Raw genomic sequence first — 22,500 nt, 5'->3', positions numbered from 1 at the left:
CCAACTCTGAATCTCTTCTAGAACAACAGACGATGCTTCCACCTTGCTCCTCATTGTCATCATCATGCAATCCTCCTCAACAGCAGCAACAACAGCATCTACAATTACTGTCATCATCACCAAGTTTACATTTAACAACATCTCCAGCACCATCACCGTCATTATCATCACCAGCAATAGCCTCAATGACAACAGTGAAACAAATGACTTCACCTAATCCAGTATTAGCGGATATCTACACCAACGCGAATGCCATAGAAGGATCCGGCAATTGCAACGATGAAGAGAACGACGAAGAAGGAGAAACAACATCGAGCGATGCTGTTTATAGCCCCTCTGACGTCCCCGTAGGCTACAACGAGGCTTGTCGCATGCGCCGTTCCAAGAGTTTTAGCCTCCCAGTTCATCGAGCGAGATCTCGTGAAAGAAGTCCAAACAGCACGGCATCAACGTCTACCCCTCCTCCTTTCTCGCCCAATATTGTCACTGCGAACAGCATTGCCAACTTCCTTGCATCTGCGACTTTGGATAACGATGGTAATGGCAATGGTGGTTCAAAGTTAGCTCCTCATAGGAGAAGGAATCGCAGAGCTGTTACACTTCACGGTTTGGACCGAGACCAATTGATGTTGATTTTAAATCTTCAGATGCGATATTTGCAAGAGTCTGACCATGACTCTAAAAAACCAGAAAACTTTGCTTTGAATTTGACCAATAATAGCACGACAGATATTTTGATGAAAACGGAAGAAAAAGCTGAAAATGAAGCCAAGATGAAAGCTTTAGTTCATGAAAAGCCAGGAGTTCAATCAACGGCAATTGCTAAATCTTATCATGATGTTTATCAACTTAGAGATGAGTCTAATGATAATGCATTAAATGGAGTTATGAGTCAAGTCATTTCAGGTAACCTCAGTGGAATTAGAGGCAAATCACGCAGTATGAAATGTGTAGGGTCTTTGGGTTCAGATCCACAATACAGGCATCAGGGTGATGGTAGCAATGCCTTACCAATGGCTAATGCTCAAATCAACGGGAGTGTAAACATTGAACAATCTGGACAACTTCCAGGGAACACGTATAACCCTGTTCCTTTTAGTCAACTACAGAAACGATCGATGACCCCAACACCGAGACAAGAACGTCTGTCGAGTACAAGGACATCGGACGATGAGTGGGATTTTAAAGCAGCTAGAACGGTACGTTCTCATACGCCTCAGCCACACCATTTCAAAAACAATTACGGTCACAGCAATGCTTATAACAATCCCAATTTTCAACAATACTTTTACGGTGAGCAGCAACAACAACAACTGCAGCAATATATTTATCAAAATCAACCACATCCTCAACAGTTATATGATTTTCAGCAGCAACAACAACAACAACAACAACAACAGTATGATCATCAACAGATACAGCAGCAAATACACCAACAACCACAACTTAAACAACAGGATCAATACCGAAATATTCATCAACTTCAACAGAGACAAATTCAAGAAATGCAGCTCCATAATATGCAAGAGAAATTAGTTCTTGAGCAACAAGCTGCTATGATAGCTCAACAGCAGAATATGATTCAACAACAGCAACGACATGAACAGCTACAAAGGCAGCATCAGCATCAACAGTCTGTAAATGAACGTTATCAGCAGATTGTCCAGGAACAATTAATGAAGGAACCAAACGCGTACATGAATCCTCAAACACCAACATCCTTTCCATCTGGAGTCCAAGGTATGAATAATAGTTGCAATGATAATAATGAAGACGATGATGAGGACGACGAAGAACCGACATTAATTACTATTGATCTCCGAGACGTCACAAAGACTGGTCCAGTTATCTATGAAAATGCCCCGCCACCCAGAAAACTTTCTCACCAAAGTGGTATGACAAACTCCACCTCATCTCTCGCCTCTTCTGGTTACCACGGAATATCAGCATCACCCCAACCAAAATCAATCTTACAAAATCGCATCGTGCCAACCCAACAAATGTCTACCAACCCATGTCAAATATCCAGTAATCCTCATGGACAAATGAGCAGACAACTATCACAATCCTCTAATCTTTCTTCTTGTTCTGGCAGTATTGCAATGGAAATTCAGAAAGCGCTTGAGGCTTCAAGTGGGAACAATTTCAATCCAAATGTTACCCCACATGCAACTTGCAATACAGACAACAATAGTGAAAAAATGGAAGCAAATGCCTTGAAAGATCCCGAAATAACTCCTGGAAAAATCATCAAACCGAAAAAGAAACTGTCAAAGAAAGAGAAGAAAGAGCTCAAAGAAAAAGAAAAGGAAATAAAGGAACTGGAAAAAGAGAAACAGAAAGAGAAAACACAAATTGAGACATCCAGCGGTGACCCAGGAAAAAGCGCTGGATTAGCCAGATCTGACTCGGACGTCAGGAAGAGTGGCGGGATCCCGGACAGGTGGCAGACTATCATGTCGGATGATGGGACAGAGAGTGCCCCCCAGACACTCTGGGAAAATATCCAGAAAAAGGTTTCATCGGAAACAGTTCCCAATGAAAATTGCCAGCAATCGCTTCCATACTCGCGACAACAGAGTCATGACTCAGCAGTTAGTCACAAAAATTCTCACAATTCTCATGCAGAAAATTCTGTTTCTTTGGCAACCCATGGTGCAGTATTCAACAACAAAACCAATGATAAAAGAAGTGCTCTAAAACCTGGCTGTCTCAAAAACAGTAACAATTCAACCCCAAATATTATTTTTCCTTTGACTTATGACACAACAAGAACTCCTCAGCCTTACAACCAGAATCCAAACTATAACAACCCGAACAAAGGAACTCTAGATAAGGAGCGACAACCCCCTGTCGGTGTCGCTTCTCCGCCCCCAGTTTTTCCGTCATCTACCGCTGATGTTAGTCCAGCCAGTCTTAGTCGATCCAACCCCTTGCCCAATCACCTTAATACCAATAAAAAAGCCTTTATTCCCATTACCCCGAACAGCTCAAGACAGCAAACTGTTAAAAATAGCAGTGATTATAACCTAGATAATTCACCTATGTATTCAAGCAGCAACAACTACAACGTCAACCTGAAGGCCGATCCTTCAGCTCCACCTAAACCACCACGACTTCACGATAGGAAACAACAAGAGATCTCGGATAAACACCCAGGATCGCATCAAGTTTCGCGACCAAAAAGCTTCGTAAATGCTGTAGGTGGCGGCGGTGATGGTAATAGCACTGGCAATAAAACCAATGACTCGGCGCAAATTTATGAAAATAACGCAATGAATTTAACCAGAGCAAATCAAAACCTTCCAAATAATCCTCATCGTCCTGACACCGTGATTTCCAGAAATGTCCCAGACCATGGGAAAATGCACGGTCATCCATCGGGGCCTTCTGGAGGAGATTCCTACTCTATGCCAATAGCGATACCCAAGACTAATCAGGTAACAATATCATTGGTTGTGGGTCCCTCAACATTTTGCTTTTGTTAATTTGCCTTTGTTATTGTATTAAGTATTTTATTGATTTTTTTAAAATTCTGAACATCTCCATCCTGTACTTGTTGTTTTTGGAATCATTAAATCGTGATCAATCTGTAAATATAGCGCAATATCCACTAAACGTGCTTAAAGCGCTTTACAAAGGGTCATTGACCAATAGCAACACGTAACATGTAGAACGAGACATGACGCCTATTTGGCGATATAACAGTTTTTCAGACAGAGACAACGCTGTTAACGGCCAGGTACTAATTTTACATCTGATGTCGGTGAGATAAGATAATGTGAGAAGCGAGCATTTTCCAAGGACTCAACTTTGCACTGAGCGATGCTCGAACTCAGGATCTCCCTATCCGAAATCGAGTGTCATACCACAAGACCACATAGCCGCATGTTAGCATGTAATCAGTAACGTCTGCTCAACTTGCCCAGGTTGCCATGAATACACCTTTGAAGTATTAAACAGAATGGGACCAATTTGATGTTTTTTAGACATATTTGTTTAGACAAGATTGAATGGTCTTCATAGTATCTAATATTATGTAAACCATCAGAGGTTTCTGTCGGCCAAAAGCTTTATCCAACGTATTCTTGACTTTAAGCCTCTGTAAGTAAAGCACACAGTCATGCGTCGCTTTGATGTAGCTGGACGGTTTTGGTATCACAACAAATCTAGGGCTCGAGCCCTTTATGTGCCAAGTGTACCGATTTTGCACACAGTCCTCAGTCCACTCAGCAGTAGTTGGGTTCTTGGGTGTATGAACAAGATTTGGAGGAAAACTAATTACTATTTATCTAATATCGGCTAACAAGCATTGTTACTGTTCGTTTAACGTTACAAAAACCCCAGGATAAAGGCTTAATGTCCTCAATAATTGCAATGGGTCATCATGCAATATCATCTTTTGTCACATTATACTGTATACGATTCTTTTTTAGCTATTTGACTAAAAAAATGATGAATAATTTTAATTATTATCTAAACCAGATACCTTTGCCTGGAAACGCAAACAGTAACAACTCTTATGGTGGTGCGTTCAGCACCTCGCCAGCAGCATCCAGAATGCACGCTAGTCAATCTCAGCCAAGCACAATGGGGCCAAACCACCTGACCCTGGCAGCCAACAATTCTTTAGTCTCTCAAGGTCAGTCTCACTGAAATAATTGATGCTATTGTGTGTACATGTGACCTTCACCTTGAATAGATGCAATGTCGGGCGAGCCTAATGCCAAAACTTTTTTTTTTTAATGATGTTCAAAATGGTTGAAATTATGAAATTTTTGTTTTTGGCTCTTCCTAAAAAATTAAAAAATAAAAAAAAATAAAAATTAGATCTACATTGTAATTATCCTCAATATAGCATAAAAGCAGGCCTGTCTACTTGAAATTTAAGGTGCTTAAGGCATTGCATTGTGACCCGGAAGGTCCGCCCGGATAGGAGCCCCGCTTAAGGCACTTTCGGATTTGGTTTTTTCCCTAGGAAAGTTATTAATCCCCAATTTGTTCACTTTGGACATATTATGGGTGACTTCTGATGGCATCAGACCTTTGTTTGATGAGTTATCTGTACGTATTCAATCATGAAATATCATGGCGACGGTATCTCACGGAAAGGCTTGCATTTTTTAAAAATTAACTGTTTTAGTTGAAGAATGACTTTTAGACCGAATATGTGTGTATGGAAGGATGGATGGATGGATGGATAGAAGGATGGATGGACGGATGGATAGATAGATGAATCGATGGATGGATAGATGGATGGAAGGAGGGATCGATGGATGGATGGATGGATGGATGGATGGATGGATGGATGGATCGATGGATGGATGGATGTATGAGACCGAATAGGTATTTATGTATGTATGTATGTATGTATGATGTATGTATGTATTATTATGTATGTGTATGTATGATGTATGTATGTATGTATGTATGTATGTATGTATGTATGTATGTATGTATGTATGTATGTATGTATGTATGATATGTATGTATGTATGTATGTATGTATGTAATGTGATGATGATGTATGTAGTCATCTGTGTTGCATGCAGCTTGTATAGATGATGGTATGAATTAAGTTCACGCATAATTCAGTTTTCGTGCGATCTTGATGACCTCCTCGTCAGCAGATCGCTCCAACCAATCAGATTCCCGCCTTCTGTCTGGCACACGACCTTGATGACTTCCCTCTCCCAGCCGTCTTACACCACCTGAGTGTTCAATCCCTCGCCAGCCACTTATGCTCCTCCACCTTTATACAAATCCATGGAGTGTTTAACCCCTCGAGAGAGGTAATTTAAATATATATATATATATATATATATATATATTAATATATATATATATATATAATATATATATATATATATATATATATATATATATATTATATATATATATATATATATATGCTGCTATGTGGTCATGTAGTATGACAATCGCTTTCGGATCAGAAGGTCCTGGGTTCGAGCCTCGCTCGGCGCACGGTTGAGTCCTTGGAAAAGACTCTTCACTCCCATGCTCTCACCGTACTCAGGTGTGAAATGAGTACCTGGCCGTTTCACAGCGTTGTCTCTGTCGGAAATAAATTGTAATATCGCCTAACAGACGTCATGTCTCGTGTTTTAGAGATGCGGATCACTCGACTTCAAAAGTGAGTTAGTGACTGTAGGTTATGACAGAGTGTCATGACAAAAAAGACATTTTCTCCCCTCTTTCACAAAAAAACTCATCCTCCTCCTCCTCCTCCTCCTTCTACTACATACTACTACTACTTCTTCGTCATCTTCTTCTTCTTCTTCTTCTTCTTCTTCTTCTTCTTCTTCTTTTTCTTCTTCTTCTTCTTCTTCTTTTCTACATTTTCTTAAATAGCTTTTTTACCATATCTAAATCTAATCTAATTATTATTTTATTTTAACAAATGAATTTCAGATCCACCTCCAGTTCCTCATCAGAGCCTCACAACACTTCTTGCACCCTATCTGAACCCCACAACGCATCTTTCGCTTCCTCTGAAAGATCTTACACCCCGCCCATTCAACGTGAGGTGCAATTAAAACGAAGGGGGAGAGGCCAGCACAGTTTAAAACTCCCTAATGACATAGACCACCCGAGTTTCAGGTGGAGACAAGTTCAAGGCCAAGCGCAATACCCGGTTCAAGGTCGTCATACTGTCGGTAGGCAACTCTCTTTGGGAGATGATCCTGCTTCAAGAGGCAGTTATCTCCCAGCGTCCTCTCGCCAGCTATCACCTTCCCTGTACAATAACCGATCACCACTGGCTATCCATCAAAGAAATAACAATAAGGACAACGTTTACGACAGCAATATCAATCATCATCAAAGCAACCTTTTGAATAAGTCTTCCTCTTCCTCTTCATCTACCTCTCCGTCCTCCATGAGAGTTTATCCTCATCATCGCCAGCAGCAGATGCAACAACAACTTCAGCTAAATCAACAACAACAGCAACCCTATATGCTAATGAGGAGATGCCAATCGATGGAAGATGGAGGTGGCCAAACCGGCCTTCATCGCAATGGCTGGGCAAATGGTTCCGGTTTGGGTACAGACGCCAATCTTGATTCTGGTACCACCTCTGGAAAATGGTTCAACACAGTTAACCCTAACACTTTAGTGGCGACCCACTCAAATTCTAACTCAACAACGAATCATCCAAAAACCTTAAGCACCGCAAATAGATTCACGAACGACAACTCAAATTATGTCGTCTACGGAGACAATGAAACTAAGTACAAACACGATACCTCAGTGCCCAACCCGAAAATAGGGCCAGGCATTAATCCCCTCGCCAACAGACCGAATACGGTCCATCCTCATCAAAAATCACCAAGAATAACTGCTCCAATTCTAAAGTCAGCTCCAACCTCGAATACAAACAATTCAGTACATCCCACTTATTCGAAAACTGAAACTCCTCAACAGTTTCAACAACGAAATCCCCATCTTCAAACACCAACAGTATCGAGCAACAATTTTAGAGCACAGCAGAATGTACCTTTTATTGAAGATGGACAATTTGAATTTTCGTCTGTTATTTATAATGAATATGAGAATAACCATAATGACCCATCTTTTCAGTCCTTAGCAGTGCATGAAGGAGAAAATCCTGGATATGCTGAAACAACTATTTAAAACCGAGGACGCTGTACAATTATAAATACATCCTGATTTATCTGTGTCAAATGTCAATGTTTATTGTAGTGGTAGAATAATTGTCTTCATCAGTCAAAAGACTTGGAAATTACCCCGAGTTTGCGTGTAGCTTCGTGGTCTTTGGACCCCATCGGTCCTTTGATTGAATTTCCTTTGGCGGTGGAGACAAAGTTGAGATCACTGGAACGGGTTCTTAATTTACATTCTCTCACCGCACGGGTGTAAAATGAGTACCAATGTTGTCGAAAAGATTGGTAATAGCGTTTAGGGTTTTTGTTGGTTTTGGGACCCCTTATTAAGCGCTTATTGTGAATAATGCTTTTTATAAAAGCTTAAGTTTTACTGCAACGAAATATTTTTAGAAATAAGAAGTTTTGACTCCAGCTTTAGAAATATTTAAGCAATTTCATTTGGATAAGAACTGTTGGAAAGGAAATTTTAGTGTCAGAGATCTTTGATTTTGTTGATTTAACAATCGTTTTATCAAATTTGATCATTTACTAAGTTATTTTTGATAGTGTCTGGTTAGGTAAAATACTCACCAGATGTGCCAACCAGATCAAACTTACCGACACACTTGGTGTGAAACAATCATAATATGCTTGAGAGATTTTAGTGAAAAATAGTCACCCAACTCGCGGTCTAACATCAACAAGGATATAATTACAATGGAACCCATTGATTTTTTTGTTTGTTTATTGCTTTAGGTCTCTTCCAACACAAATGAGGTTATATGAGAGACCACTGAAACAAAAAAACAAGCAATCTAACAAAAATAGTACAAATGTAAATCAAAATCATAACCTAAAGATATAAGCTAAATTATAAATAACCAAGAACAAACAGGCAGAAGATTTACAGAAAAAAAAATATCCCCTGTCAAAAATACAACCACAAACCAAAGAAGCAGGATAGGCAGTAAAGAGAAGAAGAAACGACATCACTATCGGATCGTACACCCATGCGAACATCATAGGTATATGATTCAAGGGTGATGCTCCCATCCAACCACCCGCTGGAACCCATTGATAACAGGTCCGGATTTAAAAGGAACCCGATTATAGCAGAGGGGTTTAAATCCCTGTGTTTTTTTTTCTCCCCGTTTGTGAGTGTGTGTGACAGAGAGAGTGTGTGTGTGTTTGTGCGTTTTGTGTATAGGCGACTTACGACTATACTTTGTCATTTTTATTATAACATGTGCCTTGCAGGAGGCTGACAGTACGTATCACACACACACACACACACAAACACACAAACATACATGCAACGGTCAGCTTGAAAGTGTGTGTGTGTGTGTGTGTGTGTGTGTGTGTGTGTGTGTGTGTGTAAGAGAGAGATAAGATAAATCAGAGAGAGGGGGGCTCTTCCCCTTGTAATTTAGCTATTTAAAAGGGCTCGGTTATAACAGGGATTTTAGGCTGGTCCCTCCATCACTGTTTTACTGAAGTTCCACTGTACTCCTATTCCTTTACCCCAAAAGAAATAGTAATACTAAGCTGCTAGAAGCTGTGGATTGTAAAAAAGTATAAACAAAAATGAATATACCAGCTTCAAAAAAAGGACATAAATACCAAGCACGGAACGTTTCGAGTTTAAAACCCTTCTTCAGCCAACAACAAGAAATAATAAAGAAACAAATATATTACTAAATTCCAAATTGACGAAAGAGAAATTTTGTAGGTCGTCAATCTGGAATTTAGTAATGTAGTTTTGTCTTTATTGTTTTGTTGTTTTTGTTTTATTTGTTGGCTGAAGAAGGGTTTTGAGCCTCAAACGTCCCGTGTTTGATATTTTTGTTCTTTTTTTTAAGCTTTAGTACTTACGCAAAAGAAGTACAGTTTTTGTTTGTTTGTTTTATTAGAATTCAGGTTAACGATCAGTAGAAGAGTCTCTGATTCCACAAACATTGAATGTGAATGTGTAAATATCAAAAGTAAAACACGATACGAATGAAATATTTTACATACTACTTATATATTATGTATGATTGAGATTAAAGTCATTCGTAAAATGCTGACAAATTTAAATGTTTTGTTCATATTTTTTCAAAGGCTAAAACGAAATTGTAAAATTTCCGGTGATTTTACACTTTCAGTTTTAGGCTTTTACTTTAGTTACATTGCAAAATGAAGGTCCCGTAGATCAGTTGTTGGTAGAACACTCGCTTCACGTGCAAAGGGACCAAGACAGGGCATTCAGTGTGTGGTAGCTTTGGACCAAGATCGATCCCGGGTGCAGTCGAGATTTTTTTTTTTTTTTTCTGACCCCCCTGTCCACTCAGCAGTATAGCTGAGTCTTGTTAGATTTGGCGGAAAGTACTTTGCGATATACTAGCGTCCTATCCTTGATAAACTCCGGCTCCAAGGGTCCAATAGCTCTGAAGGACTACAATGCAAAATACTTGCTTGATTTGTGACCGATCACCCCTAAACGATGTTATGTCATAAACAGAAACAAAGCGAATTTGAAGTTGAAATTCTATGGAAAACCTGTCAAAAGGCAGCGTCACTTCATCAGTGGGAACTTCCCACCTATTCCACATCTACCTACGCGTTGAGGCAAAGAGCCCGAGACCGCAGAACATCTAGTCGAGCGTTGCGTTGTGACGAAGCTTCCAGGCGGGTTCGCGACCGTACACGAATGGGCGAGGAATTTGCGGTCTGGATAGATCATCATAACATAATGACGCCGGCAGAAGCTGATGCTACCAAAGCGTTTGACAAGGTGCCAACCAGACGACAACTAGCAAAACTAGAAATGTACGGAATAAACCCAGAAACAACTCAATGGATATGCTCCTATCTAGACCAAGTGTTATCGGGGACGCGAGATCAAACATGAGTAAAGCAACACGAGGCGTGCTCAGGGCTCTGTTCTCGGACCCACGTTGTTTTCCTCACATAAACGACCTGCCCAACCAACTTCAGTCAAATACTCATATATTATCTCTCTGTAGACGACACAATGCTATAGAACAGTAAAGTTGGTGCCCCAAACGTAAACAATAACAAGTTGCTAGTGATTTCCGTTAGGGACCGGAATAATTTACGCACAATATAGGTCTCCCAATTTTGTAGTTTGAGTTGTAGGCAATACACTTTCAGTATTGAAAATATGTTTACATAAAATCTAACAGTTGCAGAAATATATAAAAGACTAAATTATTATGAAAATCAGGCTCCGAACAATTCTCGTTTTGTTCATACCAGCGCAATAATTTGCTCTGGTCTAAAAATAGATAGACGTAACTTTTGATAAATTTTACCTTTTGTTCCATAAAATATCCATATCTAGACATTATTTGATGCATGATCGAGTATTTATGAATATGTGTTTCTTTTGCCACCTAACAGCCAAATTTTAAAGGTTATTTTCTTTCTATTATTTACATTGGAACGTGAGCTGTCAAGACAGGAACATGTGGTTTGCCATGTGCTTCTCGAACTTTGTTTACGTTTGGGGCACCAACTTTACTGTTCTATACAGGAACATAAAGAACGAAGAAGATAGTGAGTGCCTCAATCATGATTTGAAGTCGCTAGACGGGATGAAACTCAACTGACTAATAGAGTTCAGTGTCTCGAAATGCCACCTCATGCATCACGTCAGTCACCAACAAAAGAAAGCCCATAATATCTCATGATATCCAGCAGCACAACGGGTAAACGTTGTAAAGTATCTGGGTGCTGAAGTGGAAAAGTTTAAAATGCAAAGGATATCGGCAAAAAAAAATATAAGATATCACTCTGCAAATCCCTAATCATGGCAGTATTACTTTGTTCACGAAGGCCACGCCTAGATAGATCGCCATACGATTGTAGAAGCTGCAGCTGTTGTCGTCACATCACACCCATTTCCGAGAAAGCACCTAAACTCCAAGTCGTTTCAGTTTCGTTTAGTGTTGGGAGATACCACAAGTTTTCATATCGTCTAATGCAATTGCCAACTTGGCGTTTTTTGATACTAAATTACAAAACTTGGTGTTTTCTAAAGTCGTTTGGCATTTTCTTGAGGGGGGGGGGCGTTGGCATTTTTTTTTCAACACCTAATTTTACCTATTCCATGAACAAATTAACACTAATTTCATAAAACATGTTAATCGTTAAATTAGCAAGATTAGGTTGGTCTTTTTAGAATCAAGACACAACTTATAATAAGAAAATACAAATTAATTAGTAGTTTTTCTGTGATGCTTGGAGAAATTTGGCATTTTTCCAGACAATTTAGTATTTTTTTTCTGTAGTTTGGCATTTTTATAGTAACTGGCAATCCAATGCCCAACAACAGTAAACAATATCATGTGATACTCTCACGATCGGCCAATGTCGGCCAACATTTCGACTTTCCACTTCGACTAAAGACACTTCTCTGATCCCGAATTTACCGATAATGCAGTAAACGTTATTCTTCTTTAAGTCACTTTTAGCTCGTCATCATTTTGATGATGAAGTTTACAATCTACTGAACTGTCATCAATAAAGGTAGTAAAATATGGTCCGTAGATAGATAGATATCTCAATGACATATTACGGCTGCACTCACTGTGAATGTGGACCACGGAGGCAGCCGAAGCGACTGAATTGGACTAGAAATGCGTTCTATAACTATAATTAAATATCTTCATCAAAGAGGAACTAAACTCTGGAATTTTTGAGGTAGCCTAGAGTAACTTGCACAATCCCTTTTTGTTGCACATTTTGGCAACATGCAACAACATTTGCTCTAAAACTCTATATTATACTTATACTTTAGAGGTTCACCAATTTGAGTTTGTAGTGCATTGGTCTCTATTTATAAGCACTCCAGCGACAAGCAAGATTCGACTACAAGCACGCTCAGGTGCGAAACAGAAATTTTTACTAGACGGTCTATACAAATTTACCCCTTTAGATATAATATATATATATATATATATATATATATATATATATTATATATATATATATATATAATATATATATATATATATATATATTGAATCGTGTTGGATACAAATATGGTACGAATAGTGCTGGACATGTAGCAATGTTGTAAATATTAGAATAATAAAATTATATATAATATATATATATATATATAATATATATATATATATATATATATATATATATATATATATATATATATATATATAAGCATGCTCACTGAAAAGGACTGATTATAAGGGAACTTAATTTTCTGATCATTAATTTAAAATTACAAAAAAGAAGGAAAATAAAGAATTAGACGTCTATCTAAAAAGAAAAATACCATACAAAAGAATGGCAAAGAGGGTTAGCGAAAACCATCAAAATGCTCTGCTAATAATAATGTATGATTCCCACCTCACTATTCCATCATTATTACACATCATTATTAAAACAATTACACCTCAGTAATGAAATTAACAATGAATGTCCGTCATAAAATCTGAAGTGATAAAATAATAGGCAAGCTAAGCTGCTCGTTGAAACAGTGATGGGGGGTGGGGGGGTGGGGGGAGGAGTTGTCCACTTATGGGGACGTTGACTCAGTGCTGGAAGCGGGGTAAAGCAATGGACAGCTCCGACAGTTACCAGATGTGGTCATAATTAATTATTGATCAAGACGGTAATTTTGGTGACTGTAGTTTGTTTACAATTTACAGAGATGTTGCTTACAATGTAAGGTATGGAGACAAGATTTGCACCTATACTCTTTGTGACTTTCTTGATTTCACATATTTTGTGCTACACACCTGCACTCTACACCAACAACCTCAGTGGTTGAATGATCAATTAAAACCATCAAATTTTATCATCAATTTAATGACATGGCCGAGAACTGAGTCAGAACCACTTCATAGAAATACTGAAATGACTGAAAAATGACATAAAAAGGTGCAGCAAATCAAAAGTCAATCAAGCAACAATCACAAGCTTCTTCACCATTCTTCACACACCTATGGCGTAAATGTTGTCAACCTTTTACACAAAATTCGTTGATTTGCAACGGATATCATGGTCATATTTTTGTTTGGAACTCCAAATAAGATACAGTATAATAAGTAGTTTTGTAAAAAGGTTTGGGAGTTGGATGTAATACAGAGCGGATAAATTGACAATGACAATTGACATTATGCTTATATCGACGTGGCATCAAAATTCCGTTTCTTTTCGCTATATAACATTAGTAAATAAGGGTCTCATATATATCGACATAAATTTTACCACAAGACGGTTATATCAACATTGTGAACCTTCAATACCTACAATAATTTGTTTAATAACAACAAAAAAATACAACTTTTTACGATGTCCTTCAGTGAAGTAAAAAACAACAGCCAATGACAATGCTGCGATGTAAAATAACTAACTTCCTATGAATTATCATTGATCAGAACCGTGATGTCAGTGGTTAAGTCTAGTCCCGGGCTGTGCCAGTATTTCTTGGTACCGACACTGGTAATGGGAATTCTCGATATCGATATAACTTGGCTTTCAAAAAATCATCTAATGAAAAATACTCCCCACATCACCCACTACATGCGAGACTGTCTACCCGTCTTCACAAGCTGCCCAGCCCATCATCCCAGTCTGGAGCTGAGACTTAATGTCAGTAAATGAGATAGACCTCTTACCCCCCCCCCCCCCCCCCCCCCCCCTCCCCCAACTAAAGTTAAAAAAACCTCTTTCTCAATTTCTCTTATATGCCGTACCAATGCTTAGCTTCTCGGTCTCAATATTATTACCAGCAAGGTCAATGCCACAATTATTGGTTCTCAGTCTGGATACCAGTCAGAAGACACCATTGTTGCCAAAGTGAAGTCATATGAGAATACTGCACCATTGGGACCAGTTTCCAGTCATGCCACTATAGTAGTTATCAAGACCTCCACTGCTTTGCACAGCAACTTCATGAGACACTTCCTTATTGACGTCCTTGTCAGTGCTGAAGACAAAGTCTATTAAAAGATTCTTAGCCTTCAGAGACCACAACGACAGACTTTTTAAAAGTCAAATAAAATGAACTGTCATAAATTTTCAAAATTGGCCACCAAATCATCAAGATTGACGTCCCTTGTTATTATCTCGCATTTTCTCATTTCTTTCCTTTTCATCTTTTGGAACGACTGATATATCAACATTTTACTGCAGTTCCAATGATGTTGATATATTCGTCCCAAACTGTAGTTTTTAAATTACCCAAATTTCAAATGTGCCTTCTCCCCTTTCATTTAGGATAAATCACGGTTAGCTGTAGAAAAAGAAGCCGGTGGGAGAGTGAGTGGAAAGCTCTCAATTCCAGTTGTTTTTTTTTCTTGTATTTTCCAATGGGATTTAGGTTTTCTTAAATGATTTAGTTGATGTTAAGTCATGAATTATTACAAATACAGTAAAAAAACAGTTGAACCAAAATTCAAGGGACTTGGATTTATGAAGATGGTTCTAGTTATTATTATTGTTATTTTTATTATCATTATTTATCTTCATAATCATCATCATTGTCATCAATCCAGTATCAACCAAGTTGCCAGATCTTAAAGATTTATAGTTTGAATTAAAATTTCATGTCCCATTCTGCATATCCAACCGTACAGATCTGGCGAGCTCTTTAAAATGAGGATCCAATACAGAAAGTGGGTTGTTTTCTACCTGTTTGCTGAACACATCATTTAAAGTATATCTTTGTACAAAATATTACTCCTTGTATGTAGTTTCAAAAACCAAATGATTTAATTTTTTCTCCTCGTTGCAGATTCTTTTTCTCTGCCAAACAATTGGAAACCCAACAACATTAAATCATGTCAGCCCAAAATTGTGAGCTTGAAGAAAGGCTTTCAGCATTGGAGAAAAATGTCATTGATCAGCGACAATATTTTGAGGATAAAATACTCAAACTGGATAGGGAGAATTTGGAATTGAAAAATGAATTATTCAATCACAAGATAGAAATTCATCAACTGAAAGAGGTTAGGATAGGAATATCTATCAATGTAACTCATAAATTATCTCTATCATTGCAAGCATGTTTATTACCATCACCATTAACAACAAAAATCTACTAACTCCTTTACTTTGTTTTATACATCATCAGAGGTGAAAACTCATTTTTTTCCTAGGATTTTCACGGGTATTATTAGAGTCATACATTATATTAATCCTTACAGGATTTCTAAAATCCTGTTTTTTTTTTTAATTGTTTTTCTTGATGATTAAGTTTAAGTGATGTTTACAAACGTGATGTTGGAATTGGGGAGAATTGGTGAATTGAAGAGTTCTGTAAGTGTCAGTTATGGCATATTTTGATTGGATGCCAGTTTAAAGACTTGCAGTTCCTTTTGTAGTCTGTAATGGGAATAATCCAGTCGAGCTAAAAATGCATTAACCACCTCTTGTGATGTAATTGTATTATTGGCTTAAATAATTTAAATCGAAGGTCAATGTAAGCAGTGATTTATAAAAAAACTTACTTCTGACCTTCACCTTTTAAAATAATTTTTCCATCTTTTTACCAAACTGAACTTGTATTGGATTGGATCATCATAACTTGTTACATCATTTAAATAATACAAACAAAAGGAGGAGTAATTGAGTAATTCGCAACAATGTGATGTTTCTTTTTTTGTTTCACTACTTTTCATTAAACTAAAATCATTTACTCCTCTGATATTTTTATATTTACTGACTTTAACTATGGATTTGTAGGAAACTTTACAACTCGGGTGTTATAATACAGTTTTTGACCCTTTATTTAATATTTTGTAACCGCAGAGAAGCCCTTTTAAGGTTGGGCTGGTCCAAAGTCAAAAAAATCCAATAAAGATCAAAAACGGTATAATAATTTGATAAACCAGTTTAGTAATGAAAGGTTTGTGTGCGTTTGACTTTAATGAAAAAATATTTATCCTTTATACTGGTATTGTGGGTTGGCAACTCCACATAATGATTATAAACTGTTTTACTTCTATCATCATTATCTTTAACATAAGACAACATAAATACGAAAATATGGACATTTGTATAACACTATTGTGATTTAACTAATATGGTAGTTTTGTTGTTTTTTTCTTCGCAACTAGAAGCAATTGATAATATAAAGATCATTAGAATTTCAAGCCAGTGTACATTCTACTTTTATCCTTATACAGTGAATAGGAAAAAAATATTGATCCCAAACTGCCACGCCCACCCTTCTTTTAAACAGAATTACCACATTTTAATGACTTCTAGTAGCTACTGTTTCTTTATTAGCCTTGCAATGTTGTTTCCTAAAATAGACTGTCTAAAGTTGGTCAAGGAAAACTAATGTCTTTTAAATTATTTTCCTTTCTTTCTTTTTTTAGTTGTTGCTGTTGTTTTTGTTATGTTTTGTTTTGCTTTTTTTTTTTTATCATATCTTTTTTTTTTGGTATGCAACATGCACAGTAATGCTCAGTCTGAGTAACTCGATAAAGAAGGTGAAGAATGTCATCATGGTATTATTTTACCAGAATACAATTTTTTTTAAAGATATCTACAAATGGATTGCATTCAGCTTTCTTTTGATTTTCGTTTTCAGGGTGATTTGTACAGTCGAACTTGTGCAGAGCACCAGCTTCTAATAGTCTCACACTACTATATTATGATTGTCTATCCAGGTAACAAATTCGTTGCTGCATTTATGTACAGTTGCAAACCTATCCGGTAACCTTATTACAACACAACGCTCGACTAGATGCTCTGCACTCTCAGGTTCTCGTCCACAACGCATACATGTGGGACAGGTGGTCTAGTGGTATGACACTCGCTTTCGGATCGGAAGGTCCTGGGTTCGAGCCTCACGCTTGGTGCATAGTTGAGTCCTTGGAAAAGGCTCTTTACTCACATTCTGTCACCGTACTCAGGTGTAAAATGAGTACCTGGCCGTTAACAGCGTTGTCTTTGTCCAAAAAATTGTAATATCGCCTAACAGGTATCATGACCCGTCCTACATATTAAAAAGGACCCCTTGTAAAGCACTTTGAGCACATTTTTGGATATTGCGCTATATAAAGCTCAATTTTTTGAAGCGTTGCAGGTTCTCAATCTCAGTTAATTTGCCGTTACCAAGTGTCTCTTCTTGCTGATACAAAAAAAGCCTGGCAACTTCTCTCTCAGTTTCGAGGACTCTATATCCCCGACCGCGTGAGGGACTGAATTCATCCAAGTCAACTCCCATCTCGTATGTGAAACCCTGTCCGCAGTCAGGGAAGCCAAGTAAAGGGGTTGCCGGGACTTATTTGTTAGGTCCTGTGGGTTACTGATAAGTTGGAGTGTTCATGAATTAGAAAGCAGCAATGTATATCCATCCATTTAAATGTTTGATTCATTATTGAAGGAAGTTGGTACATGATAATAGGTTAGAATTTTAAGAGCTCGAAGATAATTACCATTGTTTGATTGAATTTCTCAAGAGTGCAAATGGAGACCTGCTCACTTGAAAATTTGAAAATTCGTAATTTTTAGGAGATAAATGATGTAGTCACTATTAACTTTAAAACGAGATAAATGATGAAGTCGCTATAGTTAACTTTAAAACGAGATAAATGATATAGCCACTATAATTAACTTTAAAACTAAACAATTTACCCTCACAAGGATTAAATAACTCTTCAAAATCCTCAATATTATGTAGTCTTGCATCAGCTTTCATTTAAAATAAGTTTTAATGACTTGGAAATGCTCTCGAAGTTCTGAAATTGGGGCAAAAATTTCGTAATGCTACGAATTTTTCGTAATGGTAGGCAAGTCTGCTAATGTGACTAGATGTCTCCAATCAGTATTGTTATGGAGTGATTTATATTATATTCTCTATTTTTAATTTATAGACAAAATATCAAGCTTGATTTAAGACTTGGCTGTCTTATTTAGAATTATAAATATATTTTCTTCAGAGAGAAACACTAGAACTTAATTTTTTTTTTATCCTTTTGACTTTAATCAGTTAACTGCCAGCAGTACTGTAGAAAGACACCTATTTAATCATATGGCCATAAAAGTCGTCCTTCAAATATCGGTCGATTTAAATTACCCTCATCTTGGCAAAAACTCTCAAACCTTTTGCGATCCTAGGTTTGAGAGTTTTTACCAAAATGAGTGTCATTTAAATAGCGATCACCCCCTTCACAAATATATTAAGTTTTCCATGAGGAGCCGTCGCCTTATATCTATAAAAACAAAGACAACACGTCACCTTAATTCATTTTTGCCACGTGGTGTTCGAATTTTAACGCGCAACTGTCATTTAAATTAAATACTTTCTTTTAAATATACACACACAAGTTCGGACTAGAGGCCAATTTATCAAATTAATATATAAAGTGTTGCTATTGGTTCTTGGTTGTATATTTTTACATTTTTGTGCATTTGTGTATATATATATATATATATATATATATATATATATATATATATATATATATATATATATATATATGTATACATTGTCGCCATAGATTCTCAACTTTGTGCTTATACATTTTCATGCATGCCACGTCTGTAAACGAATTTCCAATGTTTGGATGAATAAAGTATATATTCTTCTTCTTCTTCTTCTTATTATTATTATTATTATTATTATTATTATTATTATTATTATTATTATTATTATTAATTATTATTATTATTATTATATTATTATTATTATCATTATTATTATTAATATTTGAAGGACGAGTTTTCTGGCCAAATTTTTTAATACGTGTCTGTCCAGAGTATGACAGTTGTTAAAATAATCATTTTTTTGTGGCATATGAGTCACTCCTTCATAAGACCAGTTCGAAAAGTTTGATCATATATTAATCAATAAATATTTGCTTTTCCTGTTTAAACCAGAAACGTGACAAAATGGAAGAAAGACTTAAAATAGTTGAGCAGCAGCAGACAACTGAATTGGAAAAGGAAACCAAAGAACTTGTGACCAGAGATGAAACTTTGATCAACGAAATATCAACTATTAAATCACAGATCTTGGTATGTAGATATGCTCAAAGTTATGTCCAGAAATTAGATGGATTGTTCCAGAATTTTTTTAATATCGAAGTTCATAAAGACAACATGCATTTAATATTATAAAGATCCACTTGTTGTTTTTTTTCTTCATAAATCCATTAGAACAATTGTAGATAAACAGTGTTTTTAAAACCTGAATGAATTTTAAGTAGTTAAATATTTCAGTTTTGAGTATTTTATTGTTGTTTAAGCATGTTATTTTAGAAGAATTGAAATGCAAGAGTTACTGCTAATTTTTTTTTAATCTCTAAATCTATTGCATAAACACAAATTCCTTTTGATTTTAGTTTGAAACTTGTATGAATATAAGATAAAATGAAATCGAGTTAATTTTTTAATAATTTGTGAAAATACTCAATTAGTTTTACAGTTACTCAAGATATATGTTTGTACACCACATATACATGAGTACAATTAAGTTGAAATACTATCTTTACAACGTGTATCATTATTGTAATCTTTAATCAATAGATTTATGGCATTACTATTAATATTAAGGGCATTCAAGGGATTTTATCCTATTTTGCCCTATACCATATGTTATGTTATGTTATGTGATGTTACGATTAATGGAGGAGATGCATGTGTTGAAGACAAGACCATTCGTGTCAAATCAGTATTATGTCTGGGTGCATTTATAACATGTGAATTAAAATAAATGCCCTCTTTAGGGACTTTTGTGGCCACAAACTTTAAAAAAATGAATTTTCCTTATTCTTGCCATTTTAACCTAATTTTCTTTATCTATCTCATTCTGACATAATACCAGATCGATGGGTTGGGTCACATGATTTGTATTTTGGGTTGGGGTGATGTACACTTATTTTGCAGGTCTGATAATCCAAATTGTTATGGAAATGCTCTTAAGCAGATGCAAAATATTGTCCATTAAAACAATGTTAAAACGAGCCCATAGTTGCATCCAGTTATCAGACTTGCAAATATGATCCTCGGGTCAGGGACATATTGTATTGTAATGTGATTTTCTCACATATACACTCAGTAGTCCTTCATAGCCATAAGGCCCATGGAGCAGGGGTGTTTATCCTGGTTTCTATTGGGTGAAATGAACAATAGCAAAAATTGCTTGCTAGCCATTGGATAGAACACTAGTCTATTGCTATGTACTTTCCATCAGTGCGGACATGTGGTCTTGTGGTTTGACACTCGCTTTCGGATCGGAAGGTCCTGGGTTCGAGCCTCACTCAGCGCATAGTAGAGTCCTTGGAAAAGGCTCTTTGCTCACATTCTCTCACTGTACTCGGGTGTAAAATGAGTACCTGGCCGTTAACAGCGTTGTCTCTGTCCGAAAAAAAAATGTAATATTGCTTAACAGGCATCATGTCCCGTCCTACATGTTAAGTGTTGCTGTTGGCCAGGGACCCCTTGTAAAGTGCTTTAAGCATGTTTAGTGGATATTGCACTATATAAATTATATAATTAATAAATTGTATTATTTAATTTAATTTAATGGACCCAGGTAGCCAATTTTTGCTAATTGGACAAGAGGGTCGGAATTTTTTTAAATGGTGACTTAACCCTGGACTGATTTCAGTCCCTTTGTATGTGAAGCGAGTGCTCTCTCTACCAAATGAGTTGTTGGGCCCCCCTCCCTCATACACCAGGGCTTTTACTCATTACAAAGTGAAAGGCTTAACTACGGTTTCATTCGTTCGTGTTGCCGTTGTTTATCTGGCTCAATTTTGTGACAATCTTAGAACATAGATGAATTTATGTCTGTTTGAAGAATTGTTTTAATAAAGCTTTTATGTGCCCCTCTGTCACAAAACGGTAATTATGTCGGAATGAATGGGGCCTCGAAAAATGAGTGCAATAAAAATGATAAGAAATGTGATCTTTCAGTTTGTTTGGGGTTTTTTTTTGCAATGTTAGAAATTTTACTTGTTTCCTATCATAACGAATTTGGCATTAACCATATTTGTGACTATAAATTTGATTTCCCGCACTTTGTCCTTTCCGACATGATACCATTTTTAGATGGTGGGTCACATAATCTTAAGCCGTTCCATTTCACTTTTTTGTCAGTATTTTTATGAGTCCAGGCTTCAGGCAGCCCCCACGCCTTTCTCTACTTTTTAAAGCTTTTTTAACAACTTTTCGTGATCCTGATCAATTTGATGTTTTGTATTCAAAAAGAGGCCTGATTCTGACAAAAAAAAATGTCATCTTAAAAGAAGACGACGATCATTAAACAAAAGTAAAAAGTGATGATGATGAAAAAGTGAGTTGTTGTTTTCTAAGTGCTGAGTTATTGATTACAACTCACAATTAACTGTTTCCTGTTATCTTCGTCTTCTTATAATGAAGAATGTTTTTGGCTAGTATCAGTGTTTTAGTTAACGAAGGCTACGGTCGAACCAAGAACCAGTTATAGATGATTTTCATTTTTTGATTAAATGTCTTAAGATTGCTAGTAATTTTTCAGTTATTTTGTGTTTTTCTTTTTGAATCAGAAATTGAAGACAATGAAGGAAAAGCTCAAAGCAGTGGATCAGCATCAAATTCCTCTGTTGAAAAAACAAAACAAAGAACTTGCTACCAAAAATGAATACCTGGCAAAAGAAATGTCAATCTACAAGGCAAAAACCTTGGTATGTACACAATGGTAAAAAATTAAATTGGTGTGAATATTACAGACAATTACTTTTTGGATTTAAACTTTTTTTTTTCTTAAAGCAGGCATTTTGTTATTACTTGTTATGAATCTAATCATTATTGTAACAATCAATGTCCCTCTGTGGGTAATCGAACACACCATGCTCAAATACCACCATACAATGTCAAGTTACGTGTTTTTACTGGGTGGGGTTCCTG

General features: G+C 36.6%; 3 protein-coding genes across 8 annotated transcripts in view; all 3 read left to right on the top strand.

The window, feature by feature from the left end:
- LOC144957308 (uncharacterized) overlaps positions 1 to 4,826 on the top strand; it is a 60,672-nt gene extending 55,846 nt beyond the window's left edge. For all 3 annotated transcript variants that reach the window (XM_078888445.1, XM_078888444.1, XM_078888443.1), the window contains exons 7-8: positions 1 to 3,440; positions 4,486 to 4,826. The exon at positions 1 to 3,440 is cut by the window's left edge and continues 43 nt beyond it. In XM_078888445.1, the coding sequence (XP_078744571.1) occupies positions 1 to 3,440; positions 4,486 to 4,656 (3,611 nt within the window). In that variant the 3' untranslated portion in view covers positions 4,657 to 4,826. The remainder of the gene's footprint in view (positions 3,441 to 4,485) is intronic.
- Positions 4,827 to 5,671: 845 nt separating this feature from the next.
- LOC144956732 (uncharacterized) lies at positions 5,672 to 9,121 on the top strand. Its single transcript, XM_078887411.1, has 2 exons — positions 5,672 to 5,792; positions 6,433 to 9,121. Exons 1-2 carry the CDS (start codon positions 5,767 to 5,769, stop codon positions 7,652 to 7,654), a joined length of 1,248 nt encoding a protein of 415 aa, XP_078743537.1. The 5' UTR covers positions 5,672 to 5,766; the 3' UTR covers positions 7,655 to 9,121.
- Positions 9,122 to 11,977: 2,856 nt separating this feature from the next.
- The window catches only part of LOC144956555 (uncharacterized), a 20,219-nt gene continuing 9,696 nt past the window's right edge, over positions 11,978 to 22,500 (top strand). Inside the window, exons 1-5 of one of the 4 annotated variants that reach the window (XM_078887134.1) lie at positions 11,978 to 12,069; positions 15,392 to 15,605; positions 17,195 to 17,273; positions 19,489 to 19,626; positions 22,140 to 22,277. In XM_078887134.1, the coding sequence (XP_078743260.1) occupies positions 19,501 to 19,626; positions 22,140 to 22,277 (264 nt within the window). In that variant the 5' untranslated portion in view covers positions 11,978 to 12,069; positions 15,392 to 15,605; positions 17,195 to 17,273; positions 19,489 to 19,500. Of the gene's footprint in view, positions 12,515 to 15,391; positions 15,606 to 17,194; positions 17,274 to 19,488; positions 19,627 to 22,139; positions 22,278 to 22,500 lie in introns of all 4 variants that reach the window. The other 3 variants (XM_078887132.1, XM_078887131.1, XM_078887130.1) reach the window with 3 other exon arrangements.

The sequence above is a fragment of the Berghia stephanieae genome, chromosome 11 (assembly GCF_034508935.2).
Source record: "Berghia stephanieae isolate SIO BIC M18660-M18661 chromosome 11, UCSD_Bste_1.3, whole genome shotgun sequence".
NCBI classification, from domain to species: Eukaryota; Metazoa; Mollusca; class Gastropoda; order Nudibranchia; family Aeolidiidae; genus Berghia; species Berghia stephanieae.
Note: the sequence above shows the minus strand (reverse complement) of the source record. Positions and strands in the feature narration are given on the sequence as shown.